The sequence below is a fragment of the Callorhinchus milii genome, unplaced genomic scaffold, assembly GCF_018977255.1.
Source record: "Callorhinchus milii isolate IMCB2004 unplaced genomic scaffold, IMCB_Cmil_1.0 Scaffold10, whole genome shotgun sequence".
NCBI classification, from domain to species: Eukaryota; Metazoa; Chordata; class Chondrichthyes; order Chimaeriformes; family Callorhinchidae; genus Callorhinchus; species Callorhinchus milii.
In genome coordinates this window covers 8,846,800-8,871,270 of record NW_024704751.1, presented here as the reverse complement: position 1 = coordinate 8,871,270, position 24,471 = coordinate 8,846,800, and the positions used below count along the sequence as shown (strand labels likewise).

Below are 24,471 nucleotides of genomic sequence, written 5' to 3'. Positions count from 1 at the left end.
GTTTCACTTGGAGACTGCAGGGGAAGCTGATATGGAAAGTAAAAATGTTAAGACTGCAGGAGGAAGGTACTTTCCTGAGGTTGCACAAAAGTGTCTCACTTGTGCTGTTCCTGATTTAAGCGTGCAAACTGGGGTATCCATTTTGACCGGGTTCTTCTGGCTCCTAGACACGTTTAGAGGGTTTCCAGTGGAGACCAGGTTGAGTTCTGCAAGTATGTTTAAGAGCCTTGTAAACTCTGCAGAATAATTGGTCTGTTGAAACTCAGTTGGAGAGAAAATGGGTTTAACAACAACAATCCTCTCATAATTGATACCATATCTACATAACTGCCCTAGTCTGAGCGGCTGGTGTCGCTAATGCTGCAGTTGCAAAGTTTATCAGTGCTGCACCCAAAAGTTGAACAGATAGATGTTCCTGATAATTGTACCATCTATGCAGTTTGCAGCATCACTGTCTGAGGCTTGGCTTGCCACAGGTTTAAAGCTGTTTTAAGTTGTTTGGAATTGTCAGACTTTGTGGTGGAGAATGGAACTCGGGGCACTCCAAGGTCCAGTCCAACACTGGTCAGATGTAGAGTAAAGCTCCTTCCCTCTGCTTGGAGAATGTGTCTTAACCCAATCACCATTGATATACTTTCTGGTTCCCACACCGGTCAACCTTGGCCTCTCAGATTGGAGTCCTTTCGTGTAGTTTTGTGCTGCAGATCCATGTTCCATTTCAAACTTCACTTTTTCTACTTCAAACCCTGTTAAAATAACAAATTTAGTACAATTATGTGTGGTAAAAGCAGATTTTGTGGTAAGTTCTTGATTCTGAGTACGTTCTTGACTCTGTAGATACAGAAAGAATTACTGTATGTTGTAACCCATTCTGTTGTTTCTGTAACCAAACAACTATTAATTCACCCTTGAATTGTGGTCAGTATTTGTACAACGGTTGCATGACCCATTAAACAAATGCATAAGTAATCCTGGTCACAGTGATCATACATTCAGAAATTGTTTTTGTGCGTTGAATTCATANTTTTTTTTTGAAAGGTGAAATTGTACCAACCAGAAGATTGTTCGAACTCCAGGAGGCCCGACACTGATTTTCTCATCGCGCGTAGAAACGGATCATGGAGTGGCTGCTCGCCAGCGTTGAAAGGGACTTGGGCATCGACCGCAAGCAGCTGGCGATTGGGGAAGGGTGCCAGGTGATCGCCTACGTGCCCACAAAATGGTTGGCAAGCCTGAAGGAGAGGAGGGTCTTGCCCAGCGTGTGCTCCGTGCCCGATGGAGTGACGGCAGTGGAGATCGAGACCTACCTACAGCGATCAGTTCACAAGCTGCCAGCCGGATGGACCCGGGTCACCATTCAGGCTCTGAGAAAAAAACTGCTGCAGTACCAGCTGTCACGGAGACGGACGTCGCCTCCCAGCCGGACAGGCGGATCGGGAGGAGACGGCAGTGACTTGGATTCATTCTGCAGCTTCATGCAATATGTCGCCGATCAGAACTATAAAAACTTGTGGCGCAAAGCGCTCGAGAAATCTGTTCACGTACAATCGGGGGGCGTGGAGCAACAGGGCGTTTCCAGCTTAGAGGCCATCAAGCAGTCTCTCAGCAAGGCTCTCGGCTGCTGCTTCGTGCAGATCAGCGGTGATGGGTCATCTCCTAAAGAGACGTGCCCCTCCCCAGCTGCCGAGCCCGTGCACCCCAATCTCCTGAGAGCCGAAGCCTTGCTGGAGTCAGCCGACACTCTCTACGTCGTGCAGCCTTTTGCCAACTACTCACTTCGGGACATCGTGACGTACAGTCCGGCCAAGCTGGCCAACAGCAACACCAAAGTGCTCTTCATCATCTTCCAGGTTTTGCAGGCCATGCGGACCTGTCACCGAGAGGGCCTGGCCTGTGGCAGCCTGTCCCTTCACCACGTGATGGTAGACGAGAGACTCTGCACCCAGCTGCGGGTCAACCTCTCCGATTACGAGAGGCCCGAGGCATTGGAATCCATTAGAACCGACTCCGGAGAAAGGACTGATGAGATTCGTGAGAGAAGCCCGGACAGCGAACGATCAGTGGAGCTGCGTAAATTGGTGACCGATTGGGTGCACGGGAGAATCAGTAATTTCCAGTACCTGATGGGGCTGAACAGACTGTCTGGCCGCAGGGTTGGGGATCCCAACTACCATCCCGTCCTGCCGTGGGTGGTGGACTTCACAATCCCCTATGGCAAGTTCAGGGATCTCAGGAAATCAAAGTTCCGCCTGAACAAAGGGGACAAACAGCTGGACTTCACCTACGAGATGACCAGACAGGCATTTGCAGCTGGTGGTCAGGCTGGCGAGCACCTGCACGTCCCACACCACATCTCTGATGTCTTGTCGGACATCACCTATTATGTGTATAAAGCACGGAGAACGCCACGCTCTGTCCTGTGCAGCCATGTCAGGTCCCAATGGGAACCCAACGAGTACCCGGCCAGCATGGAGCGCATGCAAGCCTGGACCCCCGATGAATGCATCCCTGAGTTTTACACCGATCCCACCATCTTCCAATCCATTCACCCCGACATGCCGGACCTGGATATCCCATCGTGGAGCAGCTCCTATCAGGAATTCATCAATGTTCACCGCAAACTGTTGGAGAGCAAGGAGGTCTCTGTGCACCTCCATCACTGGGTGGACTTGACGTTCGGCTACAAGCTCACTGGTAAGGACGCGGTCAAAGCCAAAAACGTCTGCTTGCATCTGGTTGACAATCACACCAACCTGACCAGTTTCGGAGTGGTGCAACTCTTTGACCAACCGCACCCGCAGCGGCTCATGATTGGCAGCTACGCCCCGCCAGAAGCCCCTTCGATTAACAAGCCCTTCAGGGAGATGGTAACCGCGCAGCGCTTCCAACGTTGGGTGGTTCACCCGATCAATGGGACGATCCCGGAGATGGCTGGCTCCGAAGGGCAATGGCCGGTGGACAAGAGTAAGAGTGTTCCTGGAGAACACATTGCTGCTGCAGCTGTCGATGATGATCTGGAACAAGGCACCGAGGCGTTAGATTCCCTCTCTGGGTCAGGGAAGGCACTGGAGCAGTCATCTCCTTCCCAGTCCTCCAACCTATTCCCCTTGGATTCTAGGGCTCCACTTCCCCGAGCAAACCGACGGAACAAGGCCACTCCTGACACCCACGAGTTGGAAGAGTCCAAGATCATCCTTCCCGAAGCTTTCCATCCTCTGCAAGCACTGGAGGAGTTGGAGAAGTTGAGTAACTTTCTGGTGAGGGGCCTATACAGGGAGCTGGTGGAGACCAAGCAAGGAGAGCAACCTCACTACCTAACTCTTGACCAGCTCTTCCAGAGGGACATGCAGGCATTCGGGATTCTGATTGCTGAGATCTTCTTTGCTCCTCGGCTGCGGGCCCTGGACCCGGATGCCTCTCTCCTTGACCGCTTCTTGGCCATGCGTAAGTTCTGCCTCTACCACATGAAGGAGATCGCGGCCCCACTCCAGCACGCCGTGGAGATGCTTCTGCAGCTTCACAAGAGCCCAGATGAACTACTGCAGACCCGCCTGGAGGCCAACCAGGTGAACCTGTTTGAGTACGAGCCTGTCTTTGAGGGGTTGCCTCCTCCCTGCCCAGCTCAGCTGCTCAGCCCCAACTGCCCCATTATCCCCTTCCCTCCGTACTTCTCATCTCTTCACCAATTCATTTGCACCCACCAGTTACACACGACTGACAATGGGGAGCAAGGTCGCGACTTTGTCTTTCACCTCTGGCAACAGCTTGACCAACTGTTAGGGGAGATCCGGCCAGAAGGCTTGGAGATCCTCCTACCCTTCATCCTCGGCTTGATGTCAAATGAATCCACTGCTGTCTATGCAGCCTGGTACCTCTTTGAACCAATAGCCAAGGCTCTGGGACCACGCAACACCAACCGGTACCTACAGAAGCCTCTGATTGGGGTGTACGAGAAGGCTGGCTATCTTCACGGGCGCTTCTACCTGTACATCGACTGCTTCATCATTCAGTTAATAGTGCGTCTCGGCCTCCAGCCTTTCCTCAACCACCTCCTGCCTCACATCCTGCAGATTCTCACCGGCTTTGATGGCGCAGACGAGGAAGGCAAAGCCTTAGTGGGGAACGGGGAAGACGACGAGGCTGGGTCAGTGAGTCCGGCTTCCAGCTCTTACGCCAATGATATGAAGAGCACCGGAGAGCACAGCTCTGCCAGCCTCATCGACTACTCCTCGGGCATCAGCTTCAACGAGCAGGCGTTCCCGACAGAGAACGAGGACTTCCAAAATGGAATCTACCTGGACGACCAGATGACACTGAGGGACCAGGAGTCTGTCAGCGTGGGGAAGCTGAGTGACAAAAGTAGCGCCAGTGAGCTGTCCTTGGAAGACCGCCTCACTGATGCAGATTCCAAGGAGAGAGTCAGCCTGCGATCAGTGGATAGCAACCAGGACCTCAAACAGAGTGAAGGCTCCCCACTGCCGGCAGACGAGTACGCGGAGGAGGAAGGGGGAGGGGAGGAGGAGGAGGAGAGCTGCTCGAACCTTGATGTCGCTGAATCCACCGTGTTCAACTCCCTGCCGGCCCCAGATCCTGGGGAAGCTGTGCTGCTCGAAGACGAGGAGGAGCAGGAGCTGATTGAGGAGCCAGAGGGGAAGGAGCAGAAGATCTTGCTTGGTAAGATGTTGCTCTCTCTTCATGTGGAAAGATAGAATCCTGTTGCCTTTGTTCAGAAGGTGTGTTTGATACCTGGGTTAATCTGTGACCGGGTTTGGAGGCTGCAGGATGCAGAAGCTCCTAATGTATTTTCACACAATCACGGCTTGTGTCTATGTGTATTGGAAGGGTGAGTGAGCATGCGAATGTGTGTGCATGCATGCCACAGAACTCCTCTCGTTGCCATCGTGCTGCTGCTCTCTCACATCAGGTTAAGTGGTTTCTGTTCAATCGTGTTTTGCAGATACGGCCTGTAAGATGGTGAAGTGGCTGTCGGCCAAACTGGGCCCAACTGTAACATCCAGATACATTGTGAGGAATCTGCTGCGCCTGCTAACTACATGTTACTTTGGTAATGTCCTCACCACCGTGTACATGTTCCTTTCACGCTATAGTCACCAATAGCCTGTTTATTCCTTACAATGGTTGTGCAAAAAAAAGCGAAGCTTGTTCAACTGTGTTCTATGAATAATGTTTAATTGTGTCTGCATTGCTGAAAGGGTGTGTGTGTGTGTGTGTGTTCAATTGATGTGCAGTGAAGCATAGCAAACGTGAATCCTGGGATGTAGACCTTTGTGTGCATCCAACTTCCTCTTAAATGCTTCTTTAGTATCTGATTCAACCACTGCTCAGACAGCAGGTTCCACATTCTAACAACATTTTGTGTTAAGCAGTTCCTCCTAAATTCTCATTTAGATCACCCTAGTAGCAATCTTATTTGTGTATCCCCAAATTACACACTGCCCAACAAGAGAGAGAGAGAAATCCTCCTCTTTTCAAATAAGAAATGCTTAAGTGAAGTTTAAGTCTGGAGTTGAATGTGAATTGGATTATAAGATTTGTGCTTCTTTCAACCTTCTCTCAGGTCCAGAAAAGCACCAGTTTGTGTCCATGGGCGAGAATGGCAGAAGTCACATCGGTAACATCTATGAGAAGCGTGAAGTAATTGGAGACTTGGTTGCAAAGCCCGTCCTGGACTGTCTCATGTATGTGGCTCATCTGTATGGAGAGCCAGTCCTCACCTACCAGTGCCTGACCTACATCGCATATCTGGTAAGTAGAACAGCTCCAGCAGAGTTGACTGCATGGTTTGGTTCTGAAATGTATAAATTGGTGATGGGATGGGAAACAGCTCTGGCTTTATTAACGTGTTAGTTGGATATTGCTACGTTTGCTGTACACCCGACGCCACTGAGTATGGAGCCCACTTTGCTGTATACTAGATCTGAGCAGTGCTGAGCTGGACAGCTAGTGCACCATAGAACACTCATAAAAACACACAGTCAGGTACAGAGTCAGCACCTGGGGGGGTGGTCTGGGGGGAGAACTCAGAAACGTCACTGGTGGCACGTTACAGAGGTGGGAGGAGACCACTTGCCCCTCAGCAGCAGACTGGGTGTAAGGGAGAAGGCACTGGTTTCTACACGGGTCCCACACCTGCACAGGTAGGTTGCGCAATGCAGGTTTAGTGGGAGAGGGGTATTTTCCAATCGGGCTGGGATCAGTAAACAAAGGAACAAAGGGCATATTATTTTATAAGAACCAGGTGAAATCGCAAGGAAGCAACTTACCTTCACCCCCCCCCCCCCCCCCCCTCCTCATCAATGTCTTCTGACTCCACAACTTGCTTCTCTGTGATTGTGTGTTGGGGAGCTCCAATCTGTTGTGCTGTCCTTCAGTAAAGTAACTGCACTGAGGTCTGCAGTACAGCTTCTCTGCTATGTATTTTGTTACAATCGGTGTTGAAGTGTTCAGTGTTGTATGAATTTTGTGCGGCAGCTCCTCTGCACCTCAGTGAGGAGGAAGGGGAAGTATGATTGTGTGTGTAAGGCCTCTGAAATGTGTCAGGCCTGAGACTTCTTTATATGGTATCCTGTCCGGTGAGCAGCCAGACAGATCATAGAATCGTACAGCACAAAAAGAGGCCATTCGGCCCATCGAGTCTGTGCCGGCTCTTTGAAAAGAGCAATGTAATGTCAATCCCACTCCCCAGCCCTTTCCCCATAACCCTGCAGGCCCGTCCTCCTCAAATACCGTCCACCACGTTTTTAAAAGTAGTTATCGAATTGGCCCCGGCCACCCTTTCAGGCAACGCCAGATGAGTGTAACTGCAGCTGGGATATCTGCTGATCAAGTGGATGAGCTCATCGCTGCCTGGATTGAACGCTCTTTTTAGGTGTGATCTGTTTGTGAGCTTGATGAGAAACTGCAATTAGTATTGAGTGGCTAACTCACCAGCCCTTTGCCCCAGTGGCTGTTGACTGCAGCAGTTATAACAGACGGGCAATGCTGAGTTCCTGGTATGGGTGAATTACTGCAGTGATGCCAGGTTGTTGCTGTTTCGGCTCTGAGCAGGCTGAACTGCTCGCACTGCACTCCTTCAGCATTTCCACGGAGGGGATGCACTCGCAAGGACATTCACTTGTGGACCCAGTGAAGAGAGCTCCTCAACAGCAGAAGGTTGCTCGGTTTATGCTGAGGTGGTTGTTCTAAGGTAGTAGTTGAGGACACTGCAGTTGTCGCTTGTTCCCATGGGTGATGGTGCAGGAAAATAATTATTTCTCATTGTGATCAGCTGCTGTTGTTAATTCACTGTGACTCACTGATCTCAAAACGTATCTAACCAAACATTTGAGAGCGTGACGGTTAGAGCACTCGCCTCACAAGTGAGCGGACCTGGGTTCGATTCCTAGGTGGGGCGAAACCTTAGGCAAGTTTTCTTATCTCCACACGCCTGTTTACCTGACAGTAAGTAGGAACCCCGTTGTTAGTCGATTGGTGGATCGCTTTCCGGGGATAATAATCCCTTCAAAAAAAAACTCCAATCACTCAATCCGCGACTGTTTGTGGGACACTGCTGTGCGGAATTGGCTGCCGCATCTCACTCACAAAATACAGTTAAACCTACAGTCAGTCTGTGGAGAGCTTTGAGACATCTCAACGACATGATAAGGCACTGTATCAAAATACAAGGATTATTATTATTGTGAAAGTATTTTGTTAGTTGGCATTATTCTCTGTTAATGTGGTGGTGTAGTGGCATGATTGTTGAGGGTTAATGTTAACCCTGAGTGTTCTCCTCCTGCAGGTCGCCCCAAATAGTAGTTGGCGGCTGAACAGTAGGAAGGAGGCGGGCTTGCTCTCAGCGGTGGTATTAACACAGAAGATCATCGTTTACCTGTCGGACACCACGCTGATGGACGTGCTTCCCAAGATCAACCAGGACGTGCTTTTGCCAGTCCTGGATGTGCTCACCTCCTGCGACACCAGGTCTCCATCCTCGATGCTTTCAACCCACTCATCCCCCACTCCCTGCAACTCCATTCCAGAGTCTCTTTTGCCTTTTTCCTTGCCAAATCCCTTCAGGCCTTGCCATCTCCCTACCTTTCTGACCTGTTTTCTCCCCCACAACACCACCCACTGCCTCCGCTCAGCTGGCGCTGACCTCCTGCTTGTCCCTTGTCCCCTCCACTCCACCATCGGCGCCCGCGCCTTCAGCTACTACAACCCGAAGCTTTGGACTTCTCTCCCCCAATGCCCCCTCCTTCCCCCTCTTTTAGATCACGACCTTTCTCTTTGACCATACTTTGGTCACTTTCTCCCTCCCCCTTGCTCGGTGTCGGGCTCCGGCTGTGGATTTCGTTCCACGTTGAGAATTTTGTGTTGGTAACTTGTGCTTTTGTCCTCCCGACAGTTTCCCCAGCGGAGCGCAGGCTCGCTCCGTGCTGTGCATCAAGACTCTCAGCCTGATTGCCCTGGTGTGTTTGAGGATCGGGCAGGAGATGGTGCAGCAGCATATGAGCGATACACTGAGGAGTTTCTTCGGTGGCTTCTCTGTCCTGCGAGATCTGAAGGAACAGGTACAGAACTTTATAACTGCAGCAGCTTCACAAGCTGCTGTCGGGGTGGATCCAGCATCAAACCTGTTGATGGTGGATTTGCAGGGATAGCCGCCTAACTCAATTGGTAGCTTCCTTGTTTGTGAGTTCAAACCCCATGTGGGGGATTCGATCTCAGTCTAGGCTGACATGTCAGTGTCAGGAGAGGTGCATCATTGTCAGAGGTGCTACGTTTCAGAATAGCTGTGAATCAGGTCCCGTCTGCCTCGGGTACATGTTAAAAGATCCTGTCGCACTATTAAAAAAAAAGAGAGGGAGAGAGAAGGGGTTTCTGCTGGCCAGCAATCCTCTCGTTGATCATATGTGCAACCTTGTGGGCTACAAAATAGCTGCCCGTTTGCCAACCACAAGAGTTGCTGCATTTCACAGTAATTACTGTGAAGTAATGTATAAATGTTTTTTTGTTGCGTATTCAGAATATTGACCTCACAAAGCTTCTTAGAGGAGCAGCCTGGCATGCGGGAGGGAGTGTGAAGGGATGGGGTGCGAGTGAGTATCCAGCCCTCCCTCCCTCCCTCCCTTCCTGGGGGTGGTGTGACTCGTGTTTGTCTCCACAGATGGGGACGAGGAGTGAGAATTCCCACGATTCTATCCTGTCGGAACTTAGGGCCCCGGATGCCAGTGATCAGGCCTGTGATATCACTGCCCTGGAAGAACTGGAAAAAGTTTTCAGTTTGGAGATGGCGTACTCTGCCTACATTCCATTCTACTGCCTGATAGGTGAGCTGCTGGACGGACAGGTGACTGCATGGGATGCGTGGTACACAGAGTGGTGTTGGGGAAACGCACCTCACTACAACAGCAGCAACAACTTACATTTATATAGCGTCTCTCACGTAGGGTAGCGTCTCAGAGCGCTTGACAGTGGCGGAGCATGATGCTGAACCGGGTGGTGGGGGGGGGGGGAGGGAAGATGGGAGGTGACCATAGGCACGTTCGAAGAGGGTGGTCTTCTTCAGGCGCGATCTGAAGATGGGGGGAGGAAGGTGGCGAGGAAAGGCAGGGGAAGACAGCTCCGGAGTTGTTGACAGTACAGGGTGTTGTTGACGTGGCTTGCTCACCCAGGGCCCTCCTGAATTTTCCATCTCTTTTACACAACTCTTTTACGGTTAAATTTTTTTTAAACGATCGCTCGAGTGAGTTGTAGCCTCAAGCTCTTCCGTCTGCAAGTGCAGGGAGTGTTCTGCCACACGGTGGTACATAGTCATATCGCAGGGAGTTGCTATTGAGTGCTAAGCAGTGAGCGAACGCTCTTAGCATTCAAGGGCTTTATTCAACCTTTGTATTTGAGATAGTGGCTCCTATTGGTAAGGGAGCAGTTTGTCCTCGCCTCTGGCCCTGTGAGTGAGTCGCCTGTTCGTTCACCCACAAAATACCGAGTCGACCAACTTTACTGTGAAGCACTTTGAAACGCGATGAAGCACTTTGAAACGCGATGAAGCACCATATGAAATGCAGGGATTATTATTGTTTGGTAGAAGCACAAACCCCCGACCTGTTATCTTGTTGCAGGCGATTCAATCATCAGGAAAGTCATCAAAAACCACGACTATGTGTGGAAGCTGACCACCCTGTACCAGGACGCGGTCAGGCTGCAGAGCCCCACGTCCCCAGACCCTCTCTCGCCGGAGCACGACTGGGAAAACGGCTTCAGCTTCTCCCCGTTCGATGGCCGGCTGCGAGACGACGGAGTGACTGGGACGTTCGGGAGCGCTCTGGTCGGGAACCGGATTGAGATCCCGCCGGACTCCACGTCCGAGAGCCTGCGCTCCGCCCAGGTCAGGCAGCGCCTGAGCAACCTGAGCTTCGGGGGGCCCCAGGAGGACGGTGCACTGAAGCAAGACCTGCCCAAGAGCCTGCGGACGCTGTGCGGGAACTGGCTGGCGTACTGGCAGTACGAGATTGGCCTGAGCCAGCAGGACTCCCACTTCTACTTTCACCAGATCAAGCTGCAGAGCTTCGTGGGGCACTCGGGCACCGTCAAGTGCCTGTCTACGCTGAGCGGAGAGGACTTCTTCCTGAGCGCCAGCAAGGACAAGACCGTGCGGCTCTGGCCTCTCTACAATTTTGGCGACGGGACGTGCGAGGTGGACCCCCGCTTGACGTATTCCGAGCACAAGAAGTCCGTGTTCTACGTGCACCAGATGGAGACCCTCCAGGAGGTGGTCAGCTGTGATGGGGCTGTTCACATGTGGGACCAGTACACAGGTAAAGAGGGAGGGTGGGAGGGAGGGAGCCCTGTGTGGGGCAGAACATGGAATGAGAACATTTGACCTTTCTTTTCAGAAAGTTCCCACGTGACCTTGAACTCCGTGGGTCAAGTGAATTGGTCATTCGCTTCATGGCCGTTTGAGGGATATTGTTGTGTGCAAATTGGCTGCCGCGTTCAACCACCACCAGAAAGAGGCTGAGAACGGCAACATCCAGTCTGCCTGCCCAATGTTGACAGGCAGACTGGATGCTGCCGTTCTCAGCCTCTGCCACTTGAGGTTCTCGGGGAGATAGTTCCAGTGCAAGATTGTTTGCTGAGCTGCTCCTTAACATGCCCTCAATTTGCAGGTAAACCCATTCGGATATTTGACGTCTTTGACTCTCGGAATCCCATCACAGCAGTGACCACAATGCCGGCTCCTCACGTCAGCGTCATTGCAGGAACAGCCGACTCCATCCTGCGCTTTATTGACCCCAGGAAACCAGGGCTACAGGTAAGCCTTTCACTTCACTGATTCTCTGAACCTCCTGCAGCAGCAGATTCTTTCCTGAAAACATCTCCAACTTAGCCAGAAATCACTACCAGATTTTGATTGTGTGTGTGTGGGGGGTGGGGGGGGGAATTAAACCTGGGTTTTCCCACAATGTTAGCTCTCAATCTCAACATAGATTGGTAGCAATACCTCCCCTGACTCTCTGTTTGTGGGACCACGTTGGCTGCCACGTTTCACCCACAAAATATACAGTTAATTCATTTTACAGTGTATCCTGTGAAGCGCTTTGAGACGTCGCAAAGACGTGATAAGGCGCTGTGTCAAGTGCAAGGATTGTTATTATTGGTCTGTTTTACAGCACGAGTTCAAACTGAATACGAGTCTGACTGCAGGGTTAATCCGCTGCATGGCAGTGAATCCCAGTGGCCGTTCAGTTGCCATTGGTTTCTCTTCTGGTTACGTTTACCTGCTGGACACCAGGACGGGGCTGATCATGAAAGTCTGGCAAGCTCATGAGGGTGACATTCTTCAGCTGAAGGTGCGTGTACATGGCTGGACTGGCCCAAGAGATGGTAGCAGTCAACCTCAGATTTAGCAAAGTTGTCTTACCTCTTGGCTAATGCTAATGTCTGCAGGCTCGGGGAGTGTGGGGGAGAGGAAAGACTCTGAAAGTCTCTACTTCACCACTGGCGATTAGTCTATGCCACAAGTCCCTAGATCTCTGTCTCGCCCATCTTTACCCATCTTTAACATCTTCTCCCTCTCTTGTGACATTACGTCTAACTGTGTTCCCTAGTTACTGACTCCACTGTCATCTCTTTATTTAACTTCTCCAAACCCCTCATGAATTTGTACATCTCAATCAGATCCCCCCTCCAATGAAAATAGACTCAGCCTCTGCAATCTCTCCTCATGACTGTAACTCTTCATCCCCAGAATCATTCTTGTAAACCTCCTCTGCAGGTAAACCCTCTAAGGCCCTGACGTGAAGAGCCCAGAACTGGACACAATACTCCAGTTGCAGCCTAACCAATGATTTATACAAACTTAACATTATTGCTTTGCTTTTGAAATCTATTCCCCTGTGTATAAAACCCACTGTCCACTCTTCTTCACAGCCTTTAACACTTGTGTTGCCACGTTCAATGACTTATGTACCCATATTCCCAAATCCTCTGCCTTTGAATGGGGAAAGAGGAGGGAAGTGAGAAATGTCCCCCGAGAGTAGTAAACAGCGACTTCCTGTGTGCGTCAGTGAGCCAGCATTGATCAATGTACCAAGGGGCAGTCGGCCTTGTAAACACAGTTGAACCAGAAAATTCCCTTGACCTGTGGGGTTTGAGCAAACTTCATCCAACATTGACCTTCCTCTGTAAATGACTTCGGCACTTTGTGACTTTACCGGCACTGTTTAATATTGAAAGTTTCATATTGAAAGTATCAAATGCAATAATCGCTCAGATAAAGTTATTCATTTACTTCAATACCCTTCGCTAATTGGCTGTTGCCACACTCACCCAGAAATACAGCTCCTTCACGTAACAGTTAAAATTCATCCAAAGCGTTTTAAGATGTTTTGATGGTGTGATAAGGTACTGTATCAAAAGCAAGAATTATTATTATAAAGCACGTTTCACAAAAAAGGGGTTAAATTGTGTTAAAATTTAGCATTGAGTGATGAAATGGACGGAGTGAACCTTGCCCTCAGGTGTGTGGGTGAGGCATGTTGTGACCCTGGTTAAAGTTTCATAGAAGAGTAAACATTTCGTTGGCGTGTGACCAGAGTGATCGGCCCCTGCAAACATGGGCTGGTGACTTGACTCTATGGCTGTCCACTCGGCTTTCTGCCTGTCAGCGCTCCTGGACACTACCCCGCGTGAAGGGCGCTATATAAATGCAAGTTGTTGTAAGGGAACTGACGTAAAATACTTTCAGGAATGTACCCAGAAGACTCTTATGTAATTTCCTGATCTGTGACATTCCCCCCACCCTGTCTTCATCTCGTAGACACTATTGAAATAACCATCACAAACCCATCAGATCTTAAGATCTTACTATCTGAGGGAGCTTACTGATAATGGCTTGCGTCCTTCACGTAAGACAACATTTGAGCACTTTTCAAGGACTGCAAACAAAGGGGTTGTGGGTTGGGGGCGGGGAGGGGTTGGTGACAAGCTGGTTGAAGAGTTAGATTTTAAAGCGGAAGTGATGGCAGAGGGGAGGTGAGTGAATCCAAAGTTTCTGTGGCTGGAAACGTATGGCAAGCCTGAGTTAGCGAAGTGAAAGGGCCCTCTCTCCTCCAGCCACAGTTAAGTGCAGACACTGCTTTAGCTTTGGAGCTCTAGGTCCCAAGTTTGTTGACATCTTAAACTCATTGAGTTTTTTTTTATCGATTATTTTCTACCAGGCTGCGGAGAACAATGTCATCATCAGCTCCTCCACTAATCATTCCTTATCTGTGTGGAAGGAATTTGACCAGAAACCTTTCCACCAGTACAAGTCTCCCTCCGACCCCGTGCACACCTTCGACCTCTACAACAATGAAATTGTGGCCGGAACGGTAGCCAACAAGATCGGGATCTACTCGCTCCTGGACACCTCCGCCCACGTTGGCATGAACAAGCTGAGCAGTGAGAACTTCCGGGGGACGCTGACCACTTTGGCTGTGCTGCCCACTAAGCGCCTGCTCCTGTTGGGATCCGACAACGGGATCATCCGGCTTCTGGCCTAGGCAGGACTCCCAGGACCTGATAAAACAGCAGCACCTTTTCCTTCGTTAATCACGCGTTCGTGTTGGACGTCTTGCCCTTAACCATAAGCAATAAGGAAGGCTCAGTGTCTCGCTCGATCAAAACACTCAGGTCCCAGTGTTACCAGATTTGTTGCAATGACACACCCCTTGTGCCCTGACCCTAACCCACTCGCCCTTTCTTTCGTACGACCTTTTGAGAACGAAGCGATCTTAGAGCTCGTTTTGAATTGCATCCTTTTTAAACTGTATAATCCCTGGTACTTATTTGCTATCTATTTCTAATAGACGTGACGAGAGCCACCAGGAGTTTTTAAATACATAGCACATGGAGTTTAAGTCCAAGAATTTTTTTTTTAACAAAAATGGTTACTTAAAATGCTTTCTTCTGGAGTTTACTTGGGCGCTCAGAGGAACAGGTCAAAAACACTGCAACTAATTGATCTACCTGAAACGTTGTAGGTGCTCCTTAATCCACTTGTGGTACAAGTGTTGTCGAGACTAGGAAAGACCTGTCAGGGATTAAAGTATTTATCTTCTCTGTACCCTCGCCCACCACACCCTCACTAAAAAAAAAATGGTGAGTCTTGGGAATGAAAGTTAATGGTGCCTCCTTGGTTAGTGCTCTGTGGACTGTCGGAGGTCCCAAAGCTACTGCACTGCGGTGGCATTCTGCCACTGATTTCTGATGACTGTTTGTCTTTCTTGCAAGTGGCGTTATTAGCTGGTGTCTTGATACCTTGAGGATACCTGAGACCATCAAGGTTCATGTGGGACTTCTGGCTAAGGCAACTTGGACCTTCCAAATGGAAGAGAGGAAAGGGGCTTCTTGATGGCAATTCAGGAACTTCAGTACAGTCCCGGTCCTGGTGCAGTATGGTACTCACTTGCCCTGCGTAACAGCTGGAGGAGAGGGCTTCAGAGGAGATGCGGTTAAAACATTTTTTTAACCTCATTGTCAGGAAAAAAATCAACCCTATAAAGTGTCAAGTGTACTTCAGTCCCCAGGGTAAATGGTTGTCCACTGTTGTGCTTCAGGAGAGCAGGTGCTGAGGTGGGCCTAGCTGGCAATACAAGGCTTCTGCCGTGAAGTTCTGGTTGTCGAGCCTGAATTCCCCTGTTTTTATGACAGTGAACAGCAAGGAGCTCATCCTGACCAAGTTCTGCCCTTGCTGGATGGGGGAATGTGAATATATGGTTCTCAGATATATCTTAATGCCCATTCGGGTGTTGGGATGGTTATGGGATACTGTGCTGTCTTCATCAGCAACCTGCCACTGAGGGAATAAACTAGAAAGGGCTTCTTCCAAATCGAAAGTCTGAGAACTCTGTGGTGTTGGTCTCGGGTCCCCAGAAGGAAAGATCTCAAAGTGAATCCAACCGCGAAAATGCAAAATGGGCTGATGCTGTGATGCGCAGCAGCTGTGTAATGGGTGTGATTCAGTCGGTGACGTTCCTGTCTCGAAACTAAAGTCGAGGAAACCGAAATGAGTTGCCAAAGCAGCAAAGACTGGGTTTCCGGGTTAGCAGAGCTGATGCCTGGGCATCCATCCATTGCAGACTCTAACCCTGAGTCTTCAGGTTCTGGTTTTGACTGGGGGAAGGACCGAACAGCACTGAACACAACAGTATTTCTAAAAGCCATGTCTTACATTCTTTCAGGTTTTCCTATATTGTAAATGGGTAGAAACAGCAGCAAAACCTTCTTCGCTGTAGAAGGAAACTTTTACTAACCATGGAAAGCGATCAAATGCCTTATATTCCATTTCATATCACAGTTGTCTCTTAATAGAAAGTGTTTTTGTTTCAAACCTTGGTTCAAGGTAAATTTATTGTCTGGAAGCGTTTGGTTAAAGCAGTCGCTATGTTGGACTGTGGAGGTGGTCATCAGGAATAGGTGCTTGGATTCTACTCTGACAATGAGTGCCCTGATGGTTCAGTGAACAGTAGTCCTTGCTCCTATACTAATGCACAGTTTGAATTTGTTAAACAGTATGGATTACATCCACTGATAGGATTGATAAATTATGTGTTCTCTTAAGAGCTGGGGCTCTCCAATTAAATGGAGCAACTGACTTGTTTTGAGCTCCAACTGGCTCTACCCTCTGCTCATGTGGTTCGTATTAAAGGGGAAGGGGTGTCAATTTGGGGGTGAAGAGTAGAGATGTTTTTTTTTTCAGCCCTCCCTTTTATTCCAGTCAGCAAGAATATTTTTTTCCCCCATGAATTCACGTTAATGTTAAACTCTACGCATACAATCGCCCCCCCTAAACACTGTAAAGAATCACAGAAAACTCGTTTCAAATGTCTGCGTGAATATCTTTTACAAAAGATCACATTCTGCCCTCTAGATACGTGCCTCACATTCACCTTCACTCTCGCCCTCTCAATTACACACACACACACACACTTGCACCTGAAAAGCTGTGCTCGACAGCTTTCACAGCAGTATAATCCTGGACTGAATTCCAGTGGGGTTATGTGCTGCGTTCACCAGCAGCTGCCTGGTCCAGTGCCTTGTTCTCCAGGGTGTGAAAGTTCTACGAGTTGGGCTTCATCTCAGGGACACTGACTGGCACAGCTCCTTACGAGATCAGGGGCATTGGTACCACTCCACCATCACCTTACTGCCCCAGTTCCCGACCTCAAGCTCGAGGCAACACCAGTTCCTAGTTGCAAAGAGGTGAAGAATTGGCACCTCTGTGAGAAGGGGGTGGGGGGCATGGAGGGGGGGGGGTGGGTTAAAAACTGAACGAAGCAGGTGGATTCCAGCTCAGAAGAGGGTGTTTCTGCCTGCCAATGACCAGTTCTGGTGGGTGTCTTGTCACTTTCTAAGGGTGCTCAACGCACATGCATTACGCATCTTTTTATTGTCCTTCGTACATTCATGCACTTGTTCCATCACTTGAGGCTCAAGCCACGTTCTGTCACAAGCCTGCAGGAACTTTCTAGCGTTGTAGCAATGGTTCTTCTGGAGATGTGAATATTTATAAATAATAAACAAATTTGAAAAGACCTCTCACAAGCTCTCGGTCTGTAATTTGGCTGAGGGTCATCAAATCCCTTCATGTATTCAATGCTCTGGTGCTTATCCAGCTCCCTGTTTAGTTGACACGAGCGTATTGGTTAGAGCACTCACCTCACAAGCGGGAGGACCTGGGGTCAATTCCCAGACAGAGTGAAATCTTAGACACGGTTTTTACGCCACACACCTATGTTTAATTAGCAGTAAGTAGGAACCCAGTTGTTAGTCGATTGGCAGATTGGTTTTCCAGGGATAATAATGCCTTTTTAAAAACAATTTGACCACTCAATCCACAAAATACAGTCAATTCACTTTACAGTGTACCCCGTGAAGCACTTTGAGACGTCTCAATGAAGTGATAAGACGCTATATCAAATGCAAGTTGCATTTTAGTCAGTTTAATATCTCGATTCCCTCTTTCAACCCAGACCAGAACCAATTGGAAGAGCTTTGCTCTTTATTTAGGGAGAGATTCTGCCGGACATGATCTTTAACCCTTTTTTTTAACCTTCAGCATTAGCACCATCTCAGAGCACAGGCTCAGCAATTGCTTACTTGCTTGACTCCTTGAGTCACTGCTTTACAATTAATTAAATTCTTGCGGATTCTGAAGCTGGGACATTACACTGACACCAGTTTGTTTTGAGAGTAACGGCAGTGTCCAAAGAATGCAATCACAGTTCCTCTAATAAACAAATGGCTCAGTTCGTGGGCGAATGTTTAACCACCATGTGGCTCAATATTTATTCACTGAACAAGATCAATATGCTAGAGGCCCCTGGAAGTTACTGATTAGTATTATTAGCTACAATCAGTTAACAAACTGCTGATGTTATGGGTATTTTGCCCATTTTTTCAGTCAGCACTTTAGATCGTAGGTACAGCGAACAAAAAGACTAAGTAAGGAGGTAAGGTGTTCATTTCTTTACTCCTATATTTCTCCTATGTTCCTATAGCATTCTGATTAAACTTCTGTTAATATTAAATCTGGTATAATTGAGATCCAGCAATTGATCCTTTTCCAATGGGTTGTAAATGAAGGGCAGATTTTTTTTTATAGGTCAAAATGCTGTTGGGTTAAATTATCCTTTGTTTTTTTTTACTCTAATGTCTTTGAGCATTCTTGACCGTCCAGCGCTTTGGGACGTCCTCCCGACCTGAACGGCGCACAGACAAATGTAATTTACTGTTGTCTGCGCGGCAGTTTGACTTATTATCCAGGACTGCAGCCTTGCAAGGCGTCAAGCGGATGCAGAGAAAGCTCCCGATGTTTGTCGGGTTCAGTCAGCGAGTGCGCAAGTGCCCGGTTTAAACGTACAGTGACTTCAATCTCACAGCTGCTTCTGCGAGATTGCTGTGGGCAAAATCTACGCCGTGTTCACCTACAAATACACACGGTCACTGCACCTTACAGCACAGTAAAGCCTCCACAAGTCGTATCAATCAGGACCGTAACACTTAATATGACTTGCGCAAAGCATGAGTTACAGGCAAACTTGTACATAAGTTGGATTTTATATGACTAACACATAACAGTAAACAAGTACCTTGTTTTCCGCACTTGTTCCAAACGGAGTGCATTGTGCTTCATTGATTGAAACATTATTTATTGTTTCAAATGAAGTACATTGTGTAATAGTAAAGTACATGTGTCGGGTGTTTCATCACCGCAGACGGTAAATGGACATGCGGTGATGAGTCAAGACTTTGTTTTTTCCAGTGATTCAGTACGGCGGGTAAGTGTGGCAGCGGCATTACGAGTGAGGAGATGAGTTGCATAGGATTTAAGATCATTTGGAACCAATAAACCATTAATATTTCAGCCATTGATCGCCTTTAAAAAGACGACTCGTGTGCAACAACCATCTGAAGTGTTTTTTTTTGGCAGGCAACTGAATGGGACTCAGCTGCACGTATGACTTAGGCCATTATATATAAAAATTACGCTTGTGCTTTTGAAACGATCAACGCTTTCTGCTTCCACTGTCTCCGGTTCCATACGTTTAGCACTCGCTCACCGAAATAGTGCCCAGATTTTTATATTTCGGACCCTGTGTGAGCGCTGTCCTTTGCCGACATTTGCCTGGTTTTACTTCTTTAATGCCTCTGATGCTGCACCAATTAATCCGCGGATACATTTTACAGGAGACACAGGGACGCGGGATGGACTACAGACTGATCATTGCGCTGCTGCTGTGCTTCATCCGACCAAGCAAAAGTACCGAAGTAAGCAATACTCTTTCCGTTCTCTCCTGCTTCTCTTTACTTATTGAATCGCTTGGTTTGGACGCTCTTAAGCATGGTGGTGGGTTTCCGTGTTTGTCAGTCGCCCAGCTGACCCCCCCCCCCCCCCCCCCACCCCCCCCCAAATTACACATTCTTGATGGAGTATTGCTAGATTTATGCCACAAATCAAGAAATATTCAATCAAGAAAAAACTGCTTTACCGACCGAAAAATAATTTTTTTTTTCTCTCGAGGGATTATTATCAGGTGTGTGTGTGTGTGTGTGTGGAGTAAGGAAACTTGCCCAAGGTTTAGCTCTGCCGGGATTCGAGGCGAGTGCTCTGACCACTGAGCTACAGGACACCACACGAGGAGGGAGGGGGGTACGCTGGCCACAGGTTGGCCACACACCGCATTAAAAATTTTCTTTTCCTAAAGGATATTGGAACGGTTTCTCCTACAAAGACGCCAGATGTATCTCTTTGCCCAAGCTTGGACCTTCCTCCCGAGGTACTGGATTATTTATTAGGATTATTTATTATTACTGTATTATTATTTTTTGTAGTACTGTGGCGTAATGGTTAGAGCACTCGCCTCGCAAGCAAAAGGACTCGGGTTTGATTCCCGGACAGGGCGAAGCCTCAAGTTTCCTGACTCCACGCATACGCCTCTGTTTACTCAGCAGTCGGTAGGAACCCGGTTGTTAGTCGACTGGTGGATGGCTTTGCCGGGGATAATAATCCCTTCAAAAAATATAAAAATTTGGTCACTCAATCCACGACTGCTTGAGGGACGCTGCTGTGTGCAATTGGCTGCTGCGTTTCGCCCACAAAATACACAGTCACTGCACTTTACAGTATATTCTGTGAAGCGCCTTGAGACGTCTCGAGGACGCGATAAGGCGCTGTATCAAATGCAAGGACTAGTATTAAATCTCAATTGAAAGAAAATCCTAAACAATTCATTGTACTTTTCTCCCAAGGTCTCAGATCCCTCAAAAGATGAATTCAGTGTAACTGAACAGCCTGTTACCCTAAAAAGTCTTCCCCTGGACCACACCCAGTCCCCTCACACCGAGAGCTCGACGGGTAGCTGTATGTGCACTGAGGAGCCGGGAACCAGTGTTTCAGACAAGGAACCGAAACCCACGCAAACTCCCCAGGAGTTTCAGGCGCTGGCGAGTCAGCCCAAGCCCGAGGTGAAGCCTGAAGACTGCAGCTCATCTGTCACCAGGGAACAGATGGAGAGTCTGGGGAACGCCATCACTGACTTTGGCATGGACTTGTTCAAGAAACTGTTGAATGAAACAAGTAAACCAAACATTGTCATCTCCCCGCTGAGCATCACGCTAGGCCTGGCTCAGCTCGCTCTGGGTAAGTTTATGGCGTGTTTAAACAAGGAGCGGGAGGCAAAGGGAGTACAGTAACCGGGCGTTCAGAGCAGAGGCCTTTAACAATGACAACTTGCATTTTTATAGCGCTCTTCTCGCCGGGTGGAGTCCCGGAGCGCTTTGAGACGTCTCGAAGACCTGTATCAAACGAAAGGCTTATTTTTTCACTGTAACACAGGGATTGGATTTCATGGGGTTGTGTTTTACCCTCTAGGTTCCATGAACCAGACCGAGAGCCAGCTCCGCAGGACCCTCCATTTTAATTCATTCCCCTGCGCCCACCACTCTCTCCGCCTCATGCAGAAGGAGTTCACAAACCAGGCCTTGCAGATCGCTTCAAGGATTTATGTAAAAAAAGGTGGGTACGATGCGAGGGTTTGCCTGCTCCTGTGGGGAGGCGGAGAGGCTTGTGGGGAGGCGGAGAGAGGGGGTAAGGAGGGAGAGGGTGGGCGCAGAGTGAGGGTGACGCAAGATCAGTATTGATTCTGGAGATGATTAAGATTTGAGTGAGACGTTAATGATTTATAGAGTTAGATTATTATTATTATTTTCTCTTCATACTATTAATAAGCTGTGTCTCAGCCTGACTCAGTTGGTAGCACTCTCGCCCTGCGTCTGGGCTTGGAATCACATCGTCTCAGCTGACGCTCTAATGTCTGCGCTGGGTGGGGGGTGTGGGGTGGTGTTGCAGTGTCAGAGGTGCCGTCCTTCGGATGAGACATTAAACCACTTGCTTGTTCAGGTGGATGTTGAAGGTCCAGTGCGATAATGCCAAAAGGGAAGGGAGCTTTTCTCTCTAAACAATCCCCTAAAAATAAAATTGGTCACTCACTCTTTTTGAGGGATATTGCTGTGCGTAAATTGGCTGCCACATTCACCTCCAAATGTGTAGTCACTACACCTTACAGTGTATCCTGTGAAGCGCTTTGAGATATCTCAACGACGTGCCAAGTTGCTATATCAAATGCAAGGATTATTATTATTATTGTGATTGCATCAATAGGATTCCACATTAAAGACGAGTTCGTCCAGACATTGGAGAAGTATTACAAGTCACAGACCCAGCTTCTCAAGGGCAAAAGTGCAGATGACACAAAGGCGATCAACAAGTGGGTGGAAGAGGTGACAAAAGGAAAGATTAAAGAATTTCTGCGCGAGGTTCCCAGCAACATCATCTTGCTCCTGCTCAACGCCATTCATTTTAAAGGTGCGTTCTGCTCTGACCGTTACCCGTGTGACTGCACAACCATTCTCCGAAGGCTTTGTATCCCTGTGTGTCAGCCTGGGGCAGCGATCGAGCTCTCGTCCCTGAGTCAGAAGGTCATGAGTTGAAGAACAAACACGTTAGTCTAAGCTGACGCTCACTCCAATGCAGCGCTGGGGGTACGTTGCGTTGTCGCAGGTGCGTCCTTCAGATGAGACGTTGAATTGAGGTCCCTCAGGGACTCAGGGAACCTGGGCCTCGGTTTCTCTTACCTGAAGGACAGTGATCCTCGCAAAGCAGCTCCCCCCGCCAGCACTGCACTTGAGAATCAGCCCTGGACCATGAGGTCAAGTCTTGACGTGGAGCTTGAACCTACAACCTTCTCGTGCTCTGGGACGCTGCCCTGGTTGAGGGCTGCGAAGGTAATTGCAAGTTGTTGTTGTTGAAGTGTGAAGTGCTGGAGACTGAGCAAAGGTGAGAAAGAGAAGCATTTCGGGTCTGAGTTGTGTCCTGACTGCCTTGTTCTGACAATCAGGGTATTGGAAAGCAAAGTTTGATCCGAGTGTCACCGCAGAAGGCTTGTTTTACGCGGAGGATGGGAAGAGCTTCCCCGTGCAAATGATGCAGCATCCGAAATACCCGCTGAGTGTCTTCATGGACGATAATCTTAACGTTGAGGTAAGACATCTCGGAACATCCTCCCGATGTGAAAGGCCCCGTATAAACCCAATTAGTTGTTGTATTAAGAACCTCTCAATCTCTGCTTATACTTTTACTTTCAACCCAAATTGTCCTTATCCTCCTGATCCAATTCCCTGTATTTCCAAATTCTCTATATCCCTGTTCCCCTGTCCTAAAGGCTGCCTATTACTCTTACCTTACGATTTATACATATCAGACTTATGCAAGTTTTATTATTATTGTATAAAGTGGTGTGTGTTTTTTTCCCTAGGTTGCCAAGTTTTCCTTCAAGCAGAACATGAGCCTCATTGTGATCATCCCAATAATGGACAGTAACATCAGCAGCGTGGCCAGTGAGCTAAACATACAGGAACTGCTGCCTAGGTTCCCCAGAACGAAGAACATTATGGTTAAGTTACCGAAGCTGGATGTGGACTACGATGTCGATCTGAACAATGTCTTAAAAGAACTCGGTACGTGACTTTCTCTTGTAAATAAGAACGTAAGAATTTGCTGACGAAAGAACATCAAGGTTCATCTAGTTCCCTTTCTGCCATCCCAGCAATCAGTTGCTTGACATGTCGCGTCCCAAACTATACACTGTATCCCCAGATATTATTTTCTAACAGAAATATATCTCATTTGTTCTTGAAACAAGCAACACTTTCTGCTTCCGCCGACTGTCTCCTTAGGGAGCCTGTTCCATAAGTTTCCTGCTCGCTTAGTGATGTAGTGTTTCCGCAGACTTGTTCAGAATTTCCCCCCCTTCAATTGCAGGCCGTGTCCTCTGGTTCCACTGTTCAACACAAGATCAATCAGCTTATCATGAATAGTCTACATTATCTCATCTCTTCAGAACCTTATAGACTGTTTGTGCCATGTTGCTGTGACATAGAGGATGGAGCATTGAGCTGTACTCATCTCTCATTGGGTATTTACATCTCGTTCCTTCACCTTCTGGTCCTTGCCTTTCTTTTCTAATCACGAGTCTTTCCTTCCAGGTCTGGGGGTGATTTTCTCCCACCCTGACTTCAGCCGCATCTCGGACCAGCCTCTGTTCGTGTCCAGTGTGAAGCACAAGGCCACACTGGAGCTGAAGGAGGAGGGAGTAGAGGCAGCAGCTGCTACCGTCGTCGCCATGAGCAGGTCCTTCTCCATGTTCAGCATCAACCGGCCCTTCATCTTCTTGATCCGGGACGACCACTTTGGCATTCCCCTCTTCCTGGGAAGCATCAAGAACCCGCAACCCCGTTACCACAAGAAGGCCCAGTACCAGCCGTACATGAGCTACGATGAAGATCTGAGGTCAGAGAAGTTGCTCGGCCCCAAGTGAGGAGGTCCTGGAGACACTGGTTACCCTGGCAATGCCTCGCCCGCCCGGCCGTGACACCACACGCAAATGTATTTTTATTTTTTACAAATTAATAAACAATGAATCGTAACCTTCCCTTGGCCTGGAATCNTTTTTTTGTACTGATCTGGTCCTCCCAGCCTCGCCTCTCAGCTTCTCTTTCATAAGCTGCACAGCAGCTTCAGCGAGGCTGTGCCCACCGCTACTCCAGCGCTCAGCCCGGCTCAGCGTGTCTGAAGTTCATGGGTTCAAGCCCCGCGTCGGGACTTTAAACCCACCTCGTCTCTTACATCAGCACTTTGACCTTCACACAGGACAGTCCCGCAGCGCTGCTAGTTTAGTCTAGGCTGACACTCCCAATGCTGTACTGCGGGAGTACTGCATTATCTTTTGGATGGGACCCATATACTTGTTCAGGTGGATATTAAAGGTCCCTAACATTGAGCTTTGCAGTGTATTGGTTACACCACCTAATATACAGGTCTAGGTTTCGGTTTGCGATGTGGGGCTTGAACCCACACCGGTCTGA

The 24,471-nt window shown here is 48.6% G+C and overlaps 2 protein-coding genes across 2 annotated transcripts; both read left to right on the top strand.

Moving 5' to 3' along the window:
* The first annotated feature begins 1,115 nt into the window (after positions 1–1,115).
* Positions 1,116–17,081, top strand: wdr81 (WD repeat domain 81). The gene is made up of 10 exons (XM_007896494.2): positions 1,116–4,674; positions 4,958–5,065; positions 5,579–5,766; positions 7,802–7,983; positions 8,408–8,573; positions 9,170–9,332; positions 10,125–10,820; positions 11,172–11,317; positions 11,676–11,855; positions 13,725–17,081. The coding sequence occupies exons 1-10, from the start codon at positions 1,119–1,121 to the stop codon at positions 14,046–14,048; spliced, it is 5,709 nt and encodes a 1,902-aa protein (XP_007894685.2). The 5' UTR covers positions 1,116–1,118; the 3' UTR covers positions 14,049–17,081.
* Positions 17,082–17,899: 818 nt separating this feature from the next.
* serpinf2b (serpin peptidase inhibitor, clade F (alpha-2 antiplasmin, pigment epithelium derived factor), member 2b) lies at positions 17,900–24,038 on the top strand. Its single transcript, XM_007896493.2, has 9 exons — positions 17,900–17,999; positions 19,237–19,317; positions 19,755–19,826; positions 20,299–20,689; positions 20,921–21,064; positions 21,710–21,913; positions 22,446–22,588; positions 22,863–23,064; positions 23,593–24,038. Exons 2-9 carry the CDS (start codon positions 19,255–19,257, stop codon positions 23,922–23,924), a joined length of 1,551 nt encoding a protein of 516 aa, XP_007894684.1. The 5' UTR covers positions 17,900–17,999; positions 19,237–19,254; the 3' UTR covers positions 23,925–24,038.
* The last annotated feature ends 433 nt before the right edge of the window (positions 24,039–24,471 follow it).

Bases quoted from the DNA above. Each gene is read 5' to 3' on its own strand.
- serpinf2b (XM_007896493.2), top strand. From the start codon at position 19,255: ATGGACTACAGACTGATCATTGCGCTGCTGCTGTGCTTCATCCGACCA. The intron at 20,690-20,920 runs GTAAGTTTATGG...TTTACCCTCTAG, and splicing joins CCTGGCTCAGCTCGCTCTGG to GTTCCATGAACCAGACCGAG. The intron at 23,065-23,592 runs GTACGTGACTTT...CTTTCCTTCCAG, and splicing joins CAATGTCTTAAAAGAACTCG to GTCTGGGGGTGATTTTCTCC.
- wdr81 (XM_007896494.2), top strand. From the start codon at position 1,119: ATGGAGTGGCTGCTCGCCAGCGTTGAAAGGGACTTGGGCATCGACCGC. The intron at 8,574-9,169 runs GTACAGAACTTT...TTGTCTCCACAG, and splicing joins TGCGAGATCTGAAGGAACAG to ATGGGGACGAGGAGTGAGAA. The intron at 10,821-11,171 runs GTAAAGAGGGAG...CTCAATTTGCAG, and splicing joins CATGTGGGACCAGTACACAG to GTAAACCCATTCGGATATTT.